This window comes from Tachyglossus aculeatus, chromosome 14 (genome assembly GCF_015852505.1).
Source record: "Tachyglossus aculeatus isolate mTacAcu1 chromosome 14, mTacAcu1.pri, whole genome shotgun sequence".
Taxonomy (NCBI): Eukaryota; Metazoa; Chordata; class Mammalia; order Monotremata; family Tachyglossidae; genus Tachyglossus; species Tachyglossus aculeatus.
Window position 1 is genome coordinate 16,390,440 of NC_052079.1, and position 21,835 is coordinate 16,412,274.

Sequence of the window (21,835 nt, forward strand, 5' to 3'; positions counted from 1 at the left end):
AACTATTGATTGGTACTTACTGAGCGCCCACTAGGTGCAGAGCACTGTGCTAAGCGCCTGGGGGAGCCCAACGGTCCCCATCCGCCTCCCCCCCCCCCCCCCCGACACATCCACACTCACAAACGCACTGTGCCCGCCCCCCCACCACGTTTAGCAATTATTGAGTGGTACTTACTGAGCGCCCACTAGGTGCGGTCGGTGCACTGTGTTAAGCGCCTGGGGGAGCCCAACGGTCCCCATACGCCTTCCCCTCGACACACACACACACACACACACACACACACACACACACACACACACACACTCTCTCACACACTCACAAACACACTGTGCCCCGCCCCCGACCTGGTTTAGCAATTATTGAGTGGTACTTATTGAGCGCCCACTAGGTGCGGAGCGGTGTGCTGAGCGCCTGGGGGAGCCCAACGGTCCCTATCCGCCTTCCCCTCGACACACACACACTCACAAACACACTGTGCCCCATCCCCCGACCACGTTTAGCAATTATTGAGTGGTACTTATTGAGCGCCCACTAGGTGCGGTGCACTGTGCTAAGCTCCTGGGGGAGCCCAACGGTCCCCATCCGTCTTCCCCTCGACACACACACACCCTCACAAACACACTGTGCCCTGCCCCCCGACCACGTTTAGCAATTATTGATTGGTATTTATTGAGCGCTCACTAGGTGCAGAGCACTGTGCTAAGCGCCCAACAGTCCTCATCTGCCGCCGGCCCCCCAGAAACACACACACACACACACACACTCTGCCCCATCCCCAGCCCCCCGTTATAAGTCATTGGTATTTACTGAGCGCTCACTATGTGCAGGGCACTGTGCTGAGCACTTTGGAGAGCCCAAAAGTCCCCTCCCTCCCCCCCCCCCCCGCAACACACACACTCCCACACACATTGTGCCCCATCCCCTGCCCTCCGACCCTGGTTATCATCAATCGTATTTATTGAGCGCTTACTATGTACAGAGCACTGTACTAAGCGCTTGGGAAGTACAAATTGGCAACATATAGAGACAGTCCCCTGGTTATCAATCATTGGTACTTACTGAGCGCTCACTATGTGCAGGGCACTGTGCTAAGCGCCTGGGAGAGCCCAACAGCCCTCATCCACCCCCCCAACACACACACACACACACACACACACACACACACACACACTCTCTTTTCCAACCCCAGTTATCAATCATTGGTAATTGTCGAGCGTTTACTATGTGCAGGGCACTGTGCTAAGCGCCTGGGAGAGCCCAACAGTTCCCATGCTCCCTCCCCTGACACACAAACACACACACACACACACACACACACACACACTTTTCCCCATCCCCAGCCCCCCAACCCCACTTAGCCAGCACTGACTGGTATGTATTGAGCGCTTACTATGTGCAGAGCACTGTGCTAAGCGCCTGGGAGAGTCCAATAGTCCCCATCCGCCCCCCCCACACACACAACACACTCACACTCCATCCCTCGAGCGCCGACCCCAGTTAGCAATTATTGGTAGTTATTGAGCGCTTACTATGTGCAGAGCACTGTACTAAGCGCTTGGGAGAGTCCATCCGCCCCAGGCAGGGACCCGGAGGCCTTGGGCAGTCACCACCGCGTGATGGGGAGGGTGAGGGCAGGCCCACATTCTTTAGATATATAAATATATGTGTGTGTGTGTGTGTGTATATAAATATATATATATATACATATTATTTATTTTACTTGTACACGTTTATTCTATTTATTTTATTTTGTTAGTATGTTTTGTTTTGCTGTCTGTCTCCCCCTTCTAGACTGTGAGCCCACTGTCGGGTAGGGACCATCTCTAGATGTTGCCAACTTGGACTTCCCAAGCGCTTAGTACAGTGCTCCGCACACAGTGAGCGCTCAATGAGTGCAACTGAAGGAATGAGTGAATGTTGCAAACTTGTACTTCGCAAGCGCTTACTACAGTGCTCTGCACACAGTAAGTGCTTAGTAAATAGGATTGAATGGATGAATGAATGAATAACTTTCTCCCCCTTCTAGGCTCTTCCCCCCCTTCTAGACTGTGAGCCCGTTGTTGGGTAGGGACCGTCTCTATTTGTTGCCAACTTGGACTTCCCAAGCGCTTAGTACAGTGCTCTGCACACAGTAAGCGCTCAATAAATACAATTGAGTGAATGAATGAATAATGATGGTATTTGTTAAGCATTTACTATGTGCCAAGCACTGTTCTAAGCTCTAAGGTAAGTACAGCACTGTCTCTATACGTTGCCAACTTGTACTTCCCAAGCGCTTAGTACAGTGCTGTGCACACAATAAGCGCTCAATAAATACGATTGAATGAATGTTGCTAACTTGTACTTCCCAAGCGCTTAGTACAGTGCTCTGCTCACGGTAAGTGCTCAATAAATACGATTGAATGAATGAACGAATGAAGAACTTTCTCCCCCTTCTAGACTGTGAGCCCATTGTTGGGTAGGGACTGTCTCTATTTGTTGCCAACTTGGACTTCCCAAGCGCTTAGTACAGTGCTCTGCACACAGTAAGCGCTCAATAAATACAATTGAGTGAATGAATGAATAATGATGGTATTTGTTAAGCATTTACTGTGTGCCAAGCACTGTTCTAAGCTCTAAGGTAAGTACAGCACTGTCTCTATATGTTGCCAACTTGTACTTCCCAAGCGCTTAGTACAGTGCTGTGCACACAATAAGCGCTCAATAAATACGATTGAATGAATGTTGCTAACTTGTACTTCCCAAGCGCTTAGTACAGTGCTCTGCTCACAGTAAGTGCTCAATAAATACGATTGAATGAATGAACGAATGAAGAACTTTCTCCCCCTTCTAGACTGTGAGCCCATTGTTGGGTAGGGACTGTCTCTATTTGTTGCCAACTTGGACTTCCCAAGCGCTTAGTACAGTGCTCTGCACACAGTAAGCGCTCAATAAATACAATTGAGTGAATGAATGAATAATAATGGTATTTGTTAAGCATTTACTGTGTGCCAAGCACTGTTCTAAGCTCTAAGGTAAGTACAGCACTGTCTCTATATGTTGCCAACTTGTACTTCCCAAGCGCTTAGTACAGTGCTGTGCACACAATAAGCGCTCAATAAATACGATTGAATGAATGTTGCTAACTTGTACTTCCCAAGCGCTTAGTACAGTGCTCTGCTCACAGTAAGTGCTCAATAAATACAATTGAATGAATGAACGAATGAAGAACTTTCTCCCCCTTCTAGACTGTGAGCCCGTTGTTGGGTAGGGACCGTCTCTAGATGTTGCCAACTTGGACTCCCCAAGCGCTTAGCACAGTGCTCTGCACACAGTAAGCGCTCAATAAATATGATTGGATGAATGAATGAAATACAGGGTAATCAGGTTGTCCCACGTGGGGCTCGCAGTCTTAATCCCCGTTTTCCAGATGAGGGAACTGAGGCCCCGAGAAGTTACGTGGCTTGCCCAAAGTCACCCAGCTGACAAGTGGCGGCGGCGGGATTAGAACCCACGACCTCTGACTCCCGAGCCCGGGCTCCTTCCGCCAAGCCACGCCGTTTCTCAGATCGGACACACTTTGCAGTCTAAGCAGGAGGGAGAACGGGTATTGAACCCCCATATTGCAGATGAGGAAACTGAGGCCCAGAGAAGTGATGTATCTCCCTCCCTTCAAAGAGACTTTTCGACTGTGAGCCCACTGTTGGGTAGGGACTGTCTCTATATGTTGCCAACTTGTACTTCCCAAGCGCTTAGTAAAGTGCACACAGTAAGCGCTCAATAAATACGATTGATTGATTGATTCAAAGCTCTACTGAGAGCTCACCTCCTCCAGGAGGCCTTCCCAGACTGAGCCCCCTCCTTCCTCTCCCCCTCCCCCCGCCTTACCTCCTTCCCCTCCCCACAGCACCTGTATATATGTTTGTACGTATTTATTACTCTATTTGTACATATTTAGTCTATTTATTTTATTTTGTTAGTATGTTTGGTTTTGTTCTCCATCTCCCCCTTTTAGACTGTGAGCCCACTGTTGGGTAGGGACCGTCTCTAGACGTTGCCAACTTGGACTTCCCAAGCGCTTAGTCCAGTGCTCTGCACACAGTAAGCGCTCCATAAATACGATTGATCGATTGATTGGACTTTCCAAGCGCTTAGTCCAGTGCTCTGCACACAGTAAGCGCTCCATAAATACGATTGATCGATTGATTGGACTTCCCAAGCGCTTAGTCCAGTGCTCTGCACACAGTAAGTGCTCCATAAATACGATTGATCGATTGATTGGACTTCCCAAGCGCTTAGTCCAGTGCTCTGCACACAGTAAGCGCTCAATAAATGCGATTGAATGAATGAATGATTCCCAGGCCTGTGCTTTTTCCATGAGGCCTTGCTGCTTTTCATCCCAGGATAGTTCACACTCCCTTCCAACATAACCTGCTTGCCCATTCCAGACGTGTTCATTCTTGGCAAACGCGGATGAAATCCATTTCTTCATTACTTCCCAAGCGCTTAGTCCAGTGCTCTGCACACAGTAAGCGCTCCATAAATACGATTGATCGATTGATTGGACTTCCCAAGCGCTTAGGACAGTGCTCTGCACACAGTAAGCGCTCCATAAATACGATTGATCGATTGATTGGACTTCCCAAGCGCTTAGGACAGTGCTCTGCACACAGTAAGCGCTCCATAAATGCGATTGATCGATTGATTGGACTTCCCAAGCGCTTAGGACAGTGCTCTGCACACAGTAAGCGCTCCATAAATGCGATTGATCGATTGATTGGACTTCCCAAGCGCTTAGTCCAGTGCTCTGCACACAGTAAGCGCTCAATAAATGCGATTGAATGAATGAATGATTCCCAGGCCTGTGCTTTTTCCATGAGGCCTTGCTGCTTTTCATCCCAGGATAGTTCACACTCCCTTCCAACATAACCTGCTTGCTCATTCCAGACGTGTTCATTCTTGGCAAACGCGGATGAAATCCATTTCTTCATTACTTCCCAAGCGCTTAGTCCAGTGCTCTGCACACAGTAAGCGCTCCATAAATACGATTGATCGATTGATTGGACTTCCCAAGCGCTTAGGACAGTGCTCTGCACACAGTAAGCGCTCCATAAATACGATTGATCGATTGATTGGACTTCCCAAGCGCTTAGTCCAGTGCTCTGCACACAGTAAGCGCTCCATAAATGCGATTGATCGATTGATTGGACTTCCCAAGCGCTTAGGACAGTGCTCTGCACACAGTAAGCGCTCAATAAATGCGATTGAATGAATGAATGATTCCCAGGCCCGTGCTTTTTCCATTAGGCCTTGCTGCTTTTCATCCCAGGATAGTTCACACTCCCTTCCAACATAACCTGCTTGCCCATTCCAGACGTGTTCATTCTTGGCAAACGCAGATGAAATCCATTTCTTCATTACTTCCCAAGCGCTTAGTCCAGTGCTCTGCACACAGTAAGCGCTCCATAAATACGATTGATCGATTGATTGGACTTCCCAAGCGCTTAGGACAGTGCTCTGCACACAGTAAGCGCTCCATAAATACGATTGATCGATTGATTGGACTTCCCAAGCGCTTAGTCCGGTGCTCTGCACACAGTAAGCGCTCCATAAATACGATTGATCGATTGATTGTACTTCCCAAGCGCTTAGTCCAGTGCTCTGCACACAGTAAGCGCTCACTAAATACGATTGAATGAATGAATGATTCCCAGGCCCGTGCTTTTTCCATGAGGCCTTGCTGCTTTTCATCCCAGGATAGTTCACACTCCCTTCCAACATAACCTGCTTGCCCATTCCAGACGCGTTCATTCTTGGCAAACGCAGATGAAATCCATTTCTTCATTACTTCCCAAGCGCTTAGTCCAGTGCTCTGCACACAGTAAGCGCTCAATAAATACGATTGATTGATTGATTTCTCTATTTCTTCCTCTCTTTGTCTGTTTCTCTGCCCCCTCTCTGTTTCTCTCTCCATTTCTCCCTCTCTTTCCCTGTCTCTCTGCCCCCTCTCTGTTTCTCTCTCTCCATTTCTATTTATTTTATTTTGTAATACGTTTGGTTTTGTTCTCTGTCTCCCCCTTCTAGACTGGGAGCCCACTGTTGGGTAGGGACCGTCTCTATACGTTTGCAACTTGTCCTTCCCAAGCGCTTAGTACAGTGCTCTGCACACAGTAAGCGCTCAATAAATACGATTGATTGGTGTCTAGTACCACCTTCTGCCCTTCTCCCGTTCTGGCGTGGTTGGCAACCCCTGAGACATATACCTATAACCAGAAAAACAAGAACAGTACTTGGGAAACCAGTAATTAGTTCTTAGTGAGAAACACGCATTTAATTAGACTGGCACCCAGAAATGAGAGCAGAAACACTTGCGACAGAATAACCACAGAGGGATCAAAAGAATTTTAATTCCTGTTACAGAGAGGGTGAGTTGGCTCTTCCTCTTTTAATTTTAATTTTTTTTGGAGGGGGTAATTGGGTTCCCAACCACAGAACTACCCTGTTCTTAATTGACCGACAAGAGTTGCCCTGAAATGAGCTTTCCTTGCGCAATTATGTCAAAATCATTTTACGCCTTTGAATTTAGTAATCATTCATTTATTCAATCGTATTTATCGAGCACTTACTGTGCGCAGAGCACTGTACTAAGCGCTTGGGAAGTCCAAGTTGGCAACATATAGGGACGGTCCCTACCCAAATGGGGGCTCGTACATCGATATCTTTATGTGCTGATGTTTTCCGTCTTTAACAGGCCGATTTGGGTCATTTGTACCCCGTGTTTTTATTCAAGCTCAAATAGAAGATGCAAGCATAGCGTAGTCCATTCAGAAATGACGGAAACAAAAGGTTGTACATATTTATTACTCTATTTATTTTATTTGTACATATTTATTCTATTTATTTTATTTTGTTAATATGTTTTGTTTTGTTGTCCGTCTTCCCCTTGTAGACTGTGAGCCCACTGTTGGGTAGGGACCGTCTCTAGATGTTGCCAACCTGTACTTCCCAAGCGCTTAGTACAGTGCTCTGCACACAGTAAGTGCTCAATAAATACAATTGAATGAATGAAAAGGAAATTAATTCAAAGTACACAGTAGTAGTAAGATAGTAGTATTCTATTTTATTTTGTTAATATGTTTGGTTTTGTTGTCCGTCTCCCCCTTCTAGACTGTGAGCCCGCTGTTGGGTAGGGACCATCTCTATATGTTGCCAACCTGTACTTCCCAAGCGCTTAGTACAGTGCTCTGCACACAGTAAGCGCTCAATAAATACAATTGAATGAATGAATGAATGAAAAGGAAATTAATCCAAAGTACGCAGTAGTAGTAAGATAGTAGTATTCTATTTATTTTATTTTGTTAATATGTTTGGTTTTGTTGTCCGTCTCCCCCTTCTAGACTGTGAGCCCGCTGTTGGGTAGGGACCGTCTCTAGATGTTGCCAACTTGTACTTCCCAAGCGCTTAGTACAGTGCTCTGCACACAGTAAGCGCTCAATAAATACAATTGATTGATTAGTAAGAGAAGCAGCGCGGCCTAGTGGAAAGAGTTCGGGCCTGGGAGATGGAGGACCTGGGTTCTAATCCTGACGCTGGTGTTTGCTTGCCGTGTGACCCGTGGCAAGTCACTTCACTTCTCTGTGCCTCAGCTTCCTCAACTGTAAAATGGGGGTTCAGTACCTGTTCTCCTTCCTACTTAAGACTGTGAGCCCCCACGTGGGACAAGGGACTGCGTCTGACCTAATTGAATTGTACCTACCCCAATCAATCAGTCGTATTTATTGAGCGCTTACTGAGTGCAGAGGACTGTACTAAGCGCTTGGGAAGTACAAGTTGGCAACATCTAGAGACAGTCCCTACCCAACAGTGGGCTCACAGTCTAGGAGGGGGAGACAGAGAACAAAACCAAACATATTAACAAAATAAAATAAATAGAATAGATATGTACAAGTAAAATAAATAAATAAATAGAGACAGAGAACAAAACCAAACATGTTAACAAAATAAAATAAATAGAATAGATATGTACAAGTAAAATAAATAAATAAATAGAGACAGAGAACAAAACCAAACATGTTAACAAAATAAAATAAATAGAATAGATATGTACAAGTAAAATAAATAAATAAATAGAGACAGAGAACAAAACCAAACATGTTAACAAAATAAAATAAGTAGAATAGATATGTACAAGTAAAATAAATAAAGAGACAGAGAACAAAACCAAACATGTTAACAAAATAAAATAAATAGAATAGATATGTACAAGCTAAATAAATAAATAGAGTAATAAATATGTACAAACATATGTACAGGTACTTATATATACCCCAGCACTTAGAACAGTGTTTGACACATTAAGTGCTTAGTACAGTGCTCTGCACACAGTAAGCGCTCAATAAATACGATTGAATGAATGAACATAGTAAGCGCTTAACAAGTACCATCAAACGAACATGGTTCTGGGAATCAGGAGACCTGGGTTCCAGCTGTAATAATAATAATAATAATAATAATAATAATAATAATAATAATGGTATTTGTTACCATCATTTGTTACCATCTTACTATGTGCAAAGTACTGTTCTAAGCGCTGGGGAGTTTACAAGGTGATCAGGTTGTCCCATGAGGGGCTCACAGTTTTAATCCCCGTTTTCCAGATGAGGTAACTGAGGCCCAGAGAAGTGAAGTGACTTGCCCAAGGTCACGCAGCTGACAGTCGGCGGAGCTGGGATTTGAACCCGTGACCTCTGACTCCAAAGCCCGGGCTCTTTCCCTTGAGCCACGCTGCTTCCCAACCACTCTCCTGTGGTGTGACCTCGGGCAAGTTCTCTGGGCCTCAGTTTCCTCCTCCGGAAACTGGGGATTAAAAACCTGTGTGGAAAAGGGACTGTGTCCGACCTGATTTTCTCTCACTTAGCCGAGCGCTTGGCACATAGGAAGCACTTAAATAGTAGGAGTAGGGTTTACTGAGCACTTACTCCGTGCAAAGTGTCGTCCGAAGCGCTGGGGAAGAATATAGCGCTGAGCGTCAGGGACGTTGGCCATCAATCTAAGGTGATTAGTATATGCCGAAGTGCTAGAATCAATCAATCAATCAATCGTATTTATTGGGCGCTTACTATGTGCAGAGCACTGTACTAAGCGCTTGGGAAGTACAAATTGGCAACACATAGAGACAGTCCCTACCCAACAGTGGGCTCACAGTGCTAGAATGGCTGACTGGAGGTGTGGGCGAATTGGGAGAGGTTTCCTGAAAAAAGTGGCTTTATATAATCAATCAATCGTATTTATTGAGCGCTTACTGTGTGCAGAGCACTGTACTAAGCGCTTTATATAGGTAAGAAGAGACAGCTGGAAGGGAGAGTCTTACACCCAATGGTTTGAGGTTTTGGAGGCGGGGAGTAGCGTAGCCCAGAGGAAGATAATAATAATAATAACGATGGTATTTGTTAAGCGCTTACTATGTGCAAAGCACTGTTCTAAGCGCTGGGGAGATTACAAGGTGATTGATCCAGAGTGTAGTGTGTAGGTGGGATGGACTCCAGCAGCCTGACTTGGCGGATAGAGCGTGGGCTTGGGACTTAAGACGACCTGGGTTCAAATTCAGGCAGGGCAGGATTTTGCGTGTCAAATCTCAGGGCCTTCCCACCCTCTGGGGAAAAAATGGAAAAATGTTTAGAAGACCATTTCTGGTCTCGTCGCTTGCCAAGAACTCTTTTTAAGGCTAATTGGGTAAAAATCGTTCACTGTGGCAATAAGCTCAACCCATTTTTATGTTTTGGAAAATAGTCGGTTGCAATCAGTACTGTTCTTCTTTTAATTCTGACTTTTTTTGTGTGTGCAGATGTTTGTGGCTTCTATTGGAGGAGTAGCGGGCAAGTTCATTAAAATTAAGGACCTCGGAGTATAGCAGCAGGCATGGATGAACAGGCCCTTTTAGGGTTAAATCCAAATGCCGATGCTGACTTCAGACAAAGGGTGAGTGAAATTTGCTTAACTACTCTGAACGATTATTTTCCAGGTTTCTGCATCATTTCAGATGCAGAAACCTGTATATATCATTTACATGTATATACGTTTGTTACTCTATTTATACTATCATTTACCTGTATATATGTATATATGTTTGTTACTCTATATATTTATTACTCTATTTATTTGTTTTATTTGTACATATTTATTCTATTTATTTTATTCGGTTAATATGTTTTGTTTTGTTGTCTGGCTCCCCCTTCTAGACTGTGAGCCCGCTGTTCATTCATTCATTCATTCAATCATATTTATTGAGCGCTTACTGTGTGCAGAGCACTCTACTAAGTGCTTGGAAAGTACAAGTTGGCAACATATTCATTCATTCATTCAATCACATTTATTGAGCGCTTACTGTGTGCAGAGCACTGTATTGAGCGCTTGGGAAGTACAAGTTGGCAACATACAGAGACGGTCCCTACCCAACAGTGGGCTCACAGTCTAGAAGGGGGAGACAGACAACAAAGCATATTAACAAAATAAAATAAATGGAATAAATATGTACAAATAAAATAAATAAATAAATGGAGTAATAAATATGTACAAACATATATACATATATACAGGTGCTGTGGGGAGGGGAAGGAGGTAAGGCCGGGGGGGATGGGGAGGGGATAGGGACCGTCTCTATATGTTGCCAACTTGTACTTCCCAAGTGCTTAGTACAGTGCTCTGCACACAGTAAGCACTCAATAAATACGGTTGAATGAATGAATTCCGCTTGCAGAGCCTCGTTTCAGTTTAATCTTCAGGTTAAGTTTAGACTGTGACTCTTAGACTGTGAGCCCACTGTTGGGTAGGGACAGTCTCTATTTGTTGCCGACTTGTACTTCCCAAGCGCTTAGTACAGTGCTCTGCACACAGTAAGCGCTCAATAAATACGATTGATTGATTAAGTTAAGAACAAAGCTCACATCCAGTTCAGCATCTAACGTACGCGTGGAAAATGACCCATTTCTGCTTTCAGGATCCCGACAGGGGTTGTCCGACTTATTTCGACTTAACTGAATAACTGTCACGAACTGGCGCACGCGGTTCTTCCGTAACGAGAGCGTCTTCACTGTGCGATTGGGGCAGAAGGTCTTGGGTAGGGGCGGCCATCCTATAGCTTGAGCTTCTCTATGCGGGGCTGAACCAGAAAAGAACTGTGTATGTATGTGTGTATGAGAAAGAGAGACATTTTTTTAATGGCATTTAGTAAGCGCTTACTATGTGCAAAGCACTGTTCTAACTGCTGGGGAAGTTACAAGGTGATCAGGTTGTCCCACGGGGGGCTCACAGTCCTAATCCCCGTTTTACAGATGAGGGAACTGAGGCACAGAGAAGTGACTTGCCCAAAGTCACAGCTGACAATTGGTGGAGCCAGGATTTGAACCTGTGACCTCTGACTCCAAAGCCCGGGCTCTTTCCACTGAGCCACGCTGCTTCTCTGCCAATCACTAGGCTTCTCGTTTCTGTAAAATGAAATGGAATGAGGTTCTGTTGTCTTCTCGATTAATTTAAGGTCACTGGTAAACCCGGTATGCTTTTTATGATGAGGTTGCTTTCAGATTAACCAAAATTAGCACCGTGGGCTGATGGAAGAGTCGTGACAGTTACAACGAGCAAGTGCAGGCTTCAGTTAATCAGTGGTCCTTATCATTCATTTCATTCATTCAACCGTATTTATTGAGCGCTTACTGTGTGCAGAGCACCATACTAAGCGCTTGAGAAGTCCAAGTTGGCAACATATAGAGACGGCCCCTACCCAACAGCGGGCTCACAGTCTAGAAGGGGGAGACGGACAACAAGACAAAACATATTAACAAAATAAAATAAATAGAATAAATATGTACAAATAAAATAAATAATTAGAGTAATAAATACATACAAACGTATATCATCATCATCATCATCAATCGTATTTATTGAGCGCTTACTGTGTGCAGAGCACTGTACTAAGCGCTTGGGAAGTACAAGTTGGCAACATATACAGTCCCTCCCCAACAGTGGGCTCACAGTCTAAAAGGGGGAGACAGAGAACAAAACCAAACGTACTAACAAAATAAAATAAATAGAATAGATATGTACAAGTAAAATAAATAAATAAGTAGAGTAATAAATATGTACAAGCATATATACAGGATATACAGGTAGTGTGCAGAGCACTACTAAGCGCTTGGGAGAATACGTTTTAACAGTCCGTAGACATATTCTCTACCCACGATGGTAATTAGAAGGCTTTCAAGAACTGTGAACTTTCTGAAGTGTGAGGTAGAAGGAGGTACTGTGCTGTGCACACAGAAAGCACAACTGATCGATTGATGGAGACGCTTAGTACAGTGGTCTGCACATAGTAAGCGCTCAATAAATACGATTGATGATGATGATGGAGACACGCTCAATATGCCATTGCACACGCTTCCACTGCCCATTTTGGAGGGAACGTGACAGAATTGGGGAACGGTCTTCTGGCAGGGACTGTGTCTGTTGTTGTATTGTCCTCTCCCAAGAGCTCAGTACTGTGTTCTGCACACAGTAAGCGCTCAATAAATACGAATGACAGAGGTACCGGCTGCTTGCCAAGCCGTGCACTGTGAGCATTAAAATGGGAGTTTTTAGTAAAGCAAGAACCCAGCTCCCACTTTATAGAAGAACGGAGGGGTGTCTTTCTCGCTTCCTCCTCTGTCTCCAAAACCCCCTCTCCCATTTCTCACCAGCTAGAGACGAGGCTACCGCACTCAATAAAGCGCTCAATAAATGCGATTGAATGAATGAATACGTTGCCAACTTGTACTTCCCATTCCTAGACCCTGGGCGTTGGGTAGTTAGCAGAAAAATTAAGGCAAACCTCACGCTAGAAATAACTCAAGGGTTCTTTCCTGCTGCTTGAGGTGTTTAGTCTATCTTTTACCAATCTATTATTTCAAAGAACCATAGTTTTGCTTTGGATGAGATTTCCTGCCTTCTGGCATGGGGTTGGTCAAGGTAGCTTTGACCAAAGTCACCATAACTTTCTGTGGTTTTGTGTACAAAGCAATACATATCAATTGTGCACATCGAGGGGTTGTTTTGACACTTAATTAAATGACCTCAGTCTTGTCCTCTCTAGGAACAACAATGCAGACTGCATATTAAAGGATAAAGTCACTCTCCTATATAACATCCCAAACCCTAACCCAGCAAGAAAATTAATCAGATAATGTTTTCAATATCCTATGCCCTGAATGTTTTTTATATTCCACTTTCACCTGTACTGCCACTTCGGGAAGCACTCAGAATATTTTTGGCATGGAAATAGGTAATTCTGAACTTCTTCATGACCTCATTGTTTGAATTTTTAATTTTGAAGAAGATGCTCTGAAGGGAGGGCAGATAGGGTTAGGGTGTAATGAAAACTGAATCGCGGTTGTCTGCCACTGGATAGCGTGATTTCAAATATTGCCTCTTAGGTTTTTGGCTTGGAAACAGTGAATGTTCACCTTTTTCTTTTTTCTTTCATTTTTCTCTTTTTCGGCGTGTTGCAGGCACTGGCCTATTTTGAACAGTTAAAGATTTCCCCGGATGCCTGGCAGTTGTGCGCAGAAGCTCTGGCCCAAAGGACATATAGGTAATTACAATACATTATTTTGCCTAACTCTCATAGACCTTTAATTTAATTTCACTTTAATTATTTTATGGTATTTGTTAAGTGCTTATTATGTGCCAGTTACTGTACTAAGTGCTAGGGCAGGTTTCGAGCTAATCAAGTTGGACACGGTCCCTGAATGAAAGCTTTCAATCTAGAGGGGGATGCATGTAAAGTAATTCATAAAGAGGAAGAAGTGCTTAAAGAGTAGAGTATGTAAAATGATATAAACAGAAGTGCAGTGGGAAGTAATTAGAACAAAAGTGCTGAGGTGATAATAGGGAGGATCTGAATCAGGGAGGAGAAAAGCCTATTGGGGAGAAGCCTCTTGGACTGGGTGAGATTTCAAAAGGGTTTGAAGAGAGGGGCGTCTGGTGGATTCCATGAAAAGGAATTCCAGACTAGAGGAAGGATGTTGAGCCAGTAATTGGAAAACAATCCACAGAGCCAGAGGGAAGTAGAGACTGGAGCCTAAGCTGAAGGCAGGGAAATGAATAAGGAGGGTGATAGAGTAGAGAGAAGGGATGGATCCAGGAAAAAACAATTATAGCGGGGGGAAAAACAACATGATTGAGCAACAGACTGGGTGGAATTGTTGCAAGAGAGCAAGGAATCAAGGAAAATACCTACGTTGCCAGTTTGGAAGATGTGGGAGACATTTGTATAGAGGTGCTGTTTCAACTTGTGAGTTCCTGAACTCTCTCACACAGTGAAGTGTAAAACAGGAAGGATTGAGGGTCCAGAATAAAGGATGTCCACAGGCTCATCCACGGTGGTATTTGTAGTATTTTTGATAACCAACTGTGCAGAAACATGGAAAGAGGAAAAGTGAGCCAACTGTGACCTAGGGGAAGGGGCCTGGGCGTCAGACAGGACCTGGCTTCTAACCCTGGCTCCACCATTTGTCTGCTCTGTGATCTTGGGCAAGTCACTTCACTTCTCTGTGCCACAGTTACCACATCTGTAGATAGAATGAAGACTGTGAGCCCTATGAGGGCCAGGGACTGTGTCCAACCTAATTAGCTTGTATCTACCCTAATGCTCAGTACCGTGCCTGGCACATAATTGCTTAACAAATATCTTTTTAAAAAAAAAGGCAAACCAAAATGGAGCCATCAGGGAAGGTGGAGAACCACAAGTGTTTCTTTAAATCCAAAGGCAAAGTTTCTCGAAGAGGATGGTAACCAAGCAGCAGAGGGGTCAAGGCGGAATTGAACAGAAGAATGAACATTAGATTTCATCTGAAAGAGATCACTGAAACATTTGTTTTACATGGAGTGGTAGTTTGCATTTATTAGCCCGGTGGATAACAAAAACTTGCTATATTGTTAGTCTGAATCTTCACTTTGTGTCCCTTGTCTTTTCCAGCGATGATCACATCAAGTTCTTCTGCTTTCAAGTCTTGGAACATCAAATTAAATTCAAGTGAGAAGTGGATTCTTTTCGTGACTGCCAAGGAGTTGAATGAGAATGCCAGCCTCATAAGCTGTTGCCACTTGGGTCAATCAGTCTAATCAGAGATGGACAAGTAGCTCATTTAGCAGAACTGAAAATTAGGGTGGAGAGCACTCTGATGCCTCATCTTGCTTCTGTCATTGGCTTGTTAAGTGTCCGATGACCCTTTGAGGGGCTTCCATAACTTTGTCATTAAGCAGTTATGTCATATCACACAGCGTGAATCTGGGGAATGACTTAAAGTGATGTTCAAACAGTCTGACAACTACTCTAGAAATAGATTGTCTCAATACTATTTTAAAAGGAAGCTTTGGCAGGGATTGTTTCTTTGTTGTATCCACCCCAGGGCTTTGTTAAGTGCTTAACAAATACCCTAATTGTCATTGTCGTCACTCATATTTACTAAGGGCTTACTGTGTGCAGAGCAGTGTACTAAGCGCTTGGGAAAGTACAATACATCTGGGACACTACAATGCTGAGCAATACCGCAGCAGTCTGCGTTTTAGTCCTTTCATCATGTCTTGAAGCCCTGACCCGTGACTGCACGTTTGGGTGGGCGCTGTTAGGGTTTTAGAGTGGTTAAATCCAAACATTTGGGGGCATTGAAGAGACTCCCCAGCTAGAAAGGGAAGTCTGACAAGGAAGCGAGTTTCCTAGAGTTCAAGTTGAACTGTGGTTGTAATAATGTTAATTACGGTATTCATTAAGCACTTACTGGGTGCCAGGCACTGTATTAAGCGCTGGGGTGGATACAAGCAAATCGGGTTGGACACGGTACCTGTCCCACATGGGGCTCACAGTCTCGAGCCCCATTTTACAGACGAGGTAACCGAGGCCCATAGAAGCGGAGTGACTTGCCCAAGGTCACAGAGCAGACAAGTGGCAGAGCTGGAATTAGAACCCTCGACCTTCTGACTCCCAAGCCCGGGCCCTGCTCATTACACCATGCTGCTTGTAGCATGTAGCGTGCCCACAGTGGAAAGGTCTAAGCCGAAGCATCAAAGTCGATTCACCTGTGCCGGGCGGCCGCGACACGGGAAAGAGTCAAAGGCGGATGATCAAGTGATCTAAATGGGGACTCAAGTTTTTACTGCGCGGAAGAAGACAATGGTAAACCAATTCCATATCTTTACCAAGAAAACTCTATGGATGCACATACCAAAATGACAAAAGTTAAATCTTTTTAAAAGATACTTTGAAACTAGAAATAAACACAAATGAGCTTCCAAACAAATTTGTTTGACCACTGCCAACTGAACATTTTTGTTGGCGTTGGAAAGGAGATTATGGTTTTTGGAACGGGAGACCCATAGCAATCGCAGATCCATAGAGTTAATGATGTAGAGCGAGGGGGAGTGAAGTTGGCAGGTGTAAGTTTGTGGAAAGGTGGTTTTAATCAATCAGTCGTATTTATTGAGTGCTTACTGTGTGCAGAGCACTGTACTAAGCACTTGACCTCAAAAAGGAAGCTTTTGAGGCAAGCAGCATGGCCTGGTGGAATGAGTTTGGGTCTGAGCGTCAGAAGACCTGGATTCTAATCCCCAGCTCTCCCACTTGTCTGCTTTGTGATCTTGGGCAAGTTATTTCATTTCCCTAGGCCTCAGTTTCCTAGGATTAAGTTTCCTGGGGATTAAGACTGAACCCCATGTGGGACATGGACTGCGTCCAACCTGATTAGCTTGTATCTACCCCAGCGCATAGTATAGTGCCTGGCACATGCTAAGTATGTAACCATTACCATTTAAGAAAAAACTCATTTCCAAAAGAGAGTGAAGTTGTTCAGTCAGTGGTGTTGAGCGCTTACCATGTGCAGAACACTATACTAAGCACATGGGAAAGCACAATAAAATAGTTTGTAGGCACGATCCGGGATGCCTTGATTGACTATAATGTTGTAATTCAATAATTTATTTACTTTTTCAGATATTCAGAACTTACAGCAGGACAGCAGCAGCTTATTAGAGAAACTCTCATAACGTGGCTTCAAGCTCAGGTAAAGTCCCACCGAAGAGCTTAATTTTCATTCATGGGTTTTGAAATTCGACATTCAGTAACATTAAAAGCATTAAATATTCGAGCTCCTATTTGGGTGTTAACCCCCGTTTTTTTTTCCTCACCAAAAGTCTCCTGGATATAAAAGAAAACGTTTAAACATAATCTAGTATTACAATATTTCAGTTTCTCACTTTGACTAGTGCAGTGTTAGAAAAAAATTGAGATTAAAATCAATTTGTCTTAGTGATTGATATGTGAGAGACAGTCAGCTTATTTGTTGGGAAAATTCCTGTTGATTAAAAGTTTCTGTTTCGATTGCTGTAGTATTTCAAACTGTCCATAGCTGTTCTTTCTGTCCTCACTAAAGGAGCTATTCCATTATCACTATCTCATTATCAAAGAGGAACACCTGCATCATCATCAGTGGCACTTGTTGAACTTTTTCTATGTGCAGAGCACTGTACTAAGCGCTTGGGAGAGTACAGTACAGCAGAGTTGGCAGACAAGTTCCCTGCCCAAAACCAGCTTACCTCCAAAGGTGTTTGTACGCTTGTGTGTTTTAAAGCTTTGGAGAGTGAAAAGACCAAAGGATTTTATAGTCCTCTCGAGGCTGTTTGCTTCTTGCAGTGTCTGGTGTTGTTTAAGTGCCTACTATGTGCAGAGTACTGTACTAAGCGCTGGTAGAAAATACACAGGTTGGAATTTGACACCGTCCTTGTCCCTAGAGTGTGCAGAGTACTGTACTTTGTCCACGTCCACCTAGGTTAAGCCTGTTGAATTTCAAGTTTTGAACTCCTTTTTTGATTTAATTTCCAATCTTTCACCTAGACATGTGTTCTAGTGTTCTTCAGGGAGCAGAATTCAATTTCAGCATTCGGCTTGCTTCAGCAGTGAAAATATTTTGTGTGAGGCGTTCGTAAATGAGAAATGAGGTTTTAAAACATTAGTCCCCCATAGTGTATAGGATGTAAAACTATAGATTTCTTTTTACCAGGAGGCTTCTGACTGAAACTGTAAAGAAATTTTGAAACTCAAACTAATTTAGTGAAAATACCTCACAAGAAACCTTGCATATGGGACTGAGGCAAAGGGTGAAAGCCGTAGCTTCCCCCAAAAGAAGTGCTGGCCGTCCATTTGAGGTTGGAGCTCAGATGTACATGATTTTTCTGCCCTTCCTCACGTTATCATTGTTAATATTAGTGTATTTAAGTGCTCATTGTGTTTCGAGCACCTTTCTAATCGCTGGGATAGATACAAGTTAATCAGGGTGGACACCGTCCCTGTCCCGCATAATAGTAATACTAGTAATAATATAATTGCAGTGTTTGTTAAGCACCTGCTATGTGCCAGGCCTTGTACTAAGCACTGGGGTAGATCCAAGCAATTTGGATTGGACACAGTCCCTGTCCCACATGGGGCTCACAGTCTGAATCCCCATTTTAAAGAGGAGGGAATTGAGGCACAGAGAAGTGACTTGCCCAAGATTACACAGCAAAGTGCAGAGCTGGGATTGGGACCAACGGCCTTCCGACTCCAAGGCCCGTGCTCTATCCTACTAAGCTAAGCTGCTTTGGCTCACAGTATAAGAGGAAGAGCAGGTATTTAAGCATTTTAAAGTTGGGGAAACTGAGGCACAGAGAAGTCGAGTGACTTCCCCAAGATCACACAGCTAGCAATCGGAAGAAGTGGGATTAGAACCCAGGACCTGTGACTGTCAGGCCCGTGCTCTTTCCACAAGGCCATCTGGAGCAGTGTTTTGGAAGGATGCTTTTGGTGTGTTTTCCATTTTATCTGCTTCCTTGATAACAGTGAAAAAGAAGCTAGACAAAGCACTTGTGATATTTCATTTTCGCCCCTTGATGGTGCAGTCGCGATTGTGTCCAGTTGGTATTTCATTTCTCTGTTCCCCCCCGCAGATGCTGAATGCCCAACCGGAGAAAACCTTCATCCGTAACAAAGCAGCCCAAGTGTTCTCTTTGCTGTTCGTTACCGAGTACCTCACTAAATGGCCCAAGTATTTTTTTGATATTCTGTCAGTAGTGGACCTAAACCCACGAGGAGTGGACCTTTATCTGCGCATTCTCATGGCCATTGATGCAGAGTTGGTGGCCCGGGATGTGGTTCATACCTCAGAGGCAAGTAACTTTTCTTGTAATCCTTAAAGCATTTGATGTTCTATTTATTTTATTTTGTTAGTATGTTTGGTTTTGTTCTTTGTCTCCCCCTTTTAGACTGTGAGCCCACTGTTGGGCAGGGACTGTCTCTGTATGTTGCCAATTTGTACTTCCCAAGCGCTTAGTACAGTGCTCTGCACACAGTAAGCGCTCAATAAATACGATTGATGATGATGACGATGATGACGATGTTGAACTGCAGTCCATCTGACATTGCTTTGCCACTTGTGTTGTAGACTACAATATGCTTTCCATAATACCGATTTAAAAGCAGCCAGGTTTTATTCAGTATTTTGCATCTCTTTTTTTTCCCTCCTGGGAAAACTTTGTGTGTATTTAATAATAATGATGGCGGTATTTGTTATGCGGTTACTGTGTGCCAGGCACTGTTCTAAGCGCTGGGGTAGATACACGGTAATCAGGTTGTCCCACGTGGGGCTCACAATTCTTAATCCCCATTTTAAAGATGAGGTAACTGAGGCCCAGGGAGGTAAAGTGACTTGCCTAAAGTCAGACAGCTGACAAGTGTCTGCCGTGACCTCTGACTCCCAAGCCCGGGCTCTTTCCACTGGGTCACACTGCTACTGCTTCTATTTACACACTCCCCCATGGCCCACCCCCAGAGGCTGTCAGAAATCAGAGGCAGGCTTGGGGAGTACAATATAATGCAGTTGTTAGATAGGATCTCTGCCCTCAAGGAACTTAGTCTAGAGGGAAGGCAAGGGGCCAGGAAACCGTTGGGAAAGGAAGAACGGGACAGCCACCATTTTATTTGAGCTCTCCTGCCCCCTCCTTCCTCCCTCCGTGACTCAGCCTGGCTTTCCGACTGCAGTGTGGGAAGGTATTTTAAGCGCGTTTACATGTTTCAATTTTTCACACAAGTACTTGAAAACGTTACCCAGCAGAAAAGGATATTTAAGTGGATAGATTGCCTACTTTGGATAGAGTGCCCATTTTCAATCGATCTGCCTGAACTCCTTGGGCTTGTGCAGAAAAACCAGGGGACCAGTGTTTAGATATTTCCGGTGACTATGATAAGCACCCCACTTTCCAGGAGCAGGAGAGTTGAAGAGGGCTTTGTCTCCTCGCTTTGCTTCATTCCATGTTCTGCTTTCTGAACTGTCGTTCCCTTTGCCCTGCAGCTTGTTCTCATCCTTTCTAGAACTCCTCAAATTGGGTCAGACCATCTGCCCCCAATTTAAGTATCCAGGAGTGGGTCTGTATATGTATATATGTTTGTACATATTTATTACTCTATTTATTCCACTTGTACATATCTATTCTATTTATTTTATTTTGTTAGTATGTTTGGTTTTGTTCTCTGTCTCCCCCTTTTAGACTGTGAGCCCACTGTTGGGTAGGGACTGTCTCTATATGTTGCCAATTTGTACTTCCCAAGCGTTTAGTACAGTGCTCTGCACATAGTAAACGCTCAGTAAATACGATTGATGATGATGATGTACATATTTATTACTCTATTTTATTTGTACATGTTTATTCTATTTATTTTATTTTGTTAATATGTTTTGTTTTGTTCTCAGTCTCCCCCTTCTAGACTGTGAGCCCACTGTTGGGTCTCTATATGTTGCCAACTTGTACTTCCCAAACGCTTAGTACAGTTATCTGCACACAGTAAGCGCTCAATAAATACGATTGAATGAATGAATGAATCACTGACTAATCTTTAACCTAAGGACATGAGGCTGTATGGTTTGTTCGTGTAGCTTTCTTGAAGTCTTTTATTACATAGAGAAAATGGCAATTACAACCCAGAAAGAGGGCTGAAAGTTATAACAATATGCAAGATAAGTCTTGAGGCACAAATTTATTAGCCATAAAAAGGCACCGACTTTTAAGGTGCCCTTAAATCAGTTCTTTCTTATTGCTTCCATTCCGAAATCTCTTTTGGAAAAATAATAGAGGGGCCTGTTTTAATAGGAAATTGAATTCCTTTCTGTGGAGAAAGGAAAGAGGAAATGCAAAGAATTGCAGGACATGGGGCTTGGGGCTGATAAGTAGGAAAGATAGCACTGTGAATTCTGTTAACTATTAGCCTTCAGTTACAGAAAGCATATTGTTAGGGATCCAGAGAAATCTGACAGTGAAGAGTGTATCATGGCCCAGTTGATAGAGGCCAGGCCTGGGATTCAGAAGGAGCCGGGTTTTAATCCCAGACCCCCCCACTCATCTGTTTTGTGACCATGGGCAAGTCACTTCTCTTCTCAGTGCCTCAGTAAAATAGGCATTAAGACCATGAATCCTAAGCAGGACATGGACTGTGTCCAATCCCATTACTTTGCATCTACCTCAGTGCTTAGTACAGTGCCTGGCATATAGTAAGCACCTAACAAATGCTGCTATTATTATTGTGACAATCTATAAATTCAGAGATTGTGAGTTCCTTGAGGGACAGATCCCTGGTTTAATTCCCACTAGTATACACTTTCCCTGCTTAGTACCTTGCTCTGCACGCAGTAAGAACTTAGTAAATGCTATTACTGTTACTAAACTCAAATGGCAATATGACAACATATCGGTAGATGACTACTGTTTTGGAGTTCGACCCTCTTCCCTTAAATGAGCTTTGGTGTTCGT

General features: G+C 43.9%; 1 protein-coding gene across 2 annotated transcripts in view; it reads left to right on the forward strand.

The window, feature by feature from the left end:
- XPOT (exportin for tRNA) overlaps positions 1–21,835 on the forward strand; it is a 45,666-nt gene that overhangs the window by 1,374 nt on the left and 22,457 nt on the right. For both annotated transcript variants that reach the window (XM_038756385.1, XM_038756386.1), the window contains exons 2-6: positions 9,825–9,958; positions 13,516–13,598; positions 14,985–15,041; positions 16,995–17,064; positions 18,983–19,201. In XM_038756385.1, coding sequence (XP_038612313.1) covers positions 9,899–9,958; positions 13,516–13,598; positions 14,985–15,041; positions 16,995–17,064; positions 18,983–19,201 — 489 coding nt within the window. In that variant the 5' untranslated portion in view covers positions 9,825–9,898. The remainder of the gene's footprint in view (positions 1–9,824; positions 9,959–13,515; positions 13,599–14,984; positions 15,042–16,994; positions 17,065–18,982; positions 19,202–21,835) is intronic.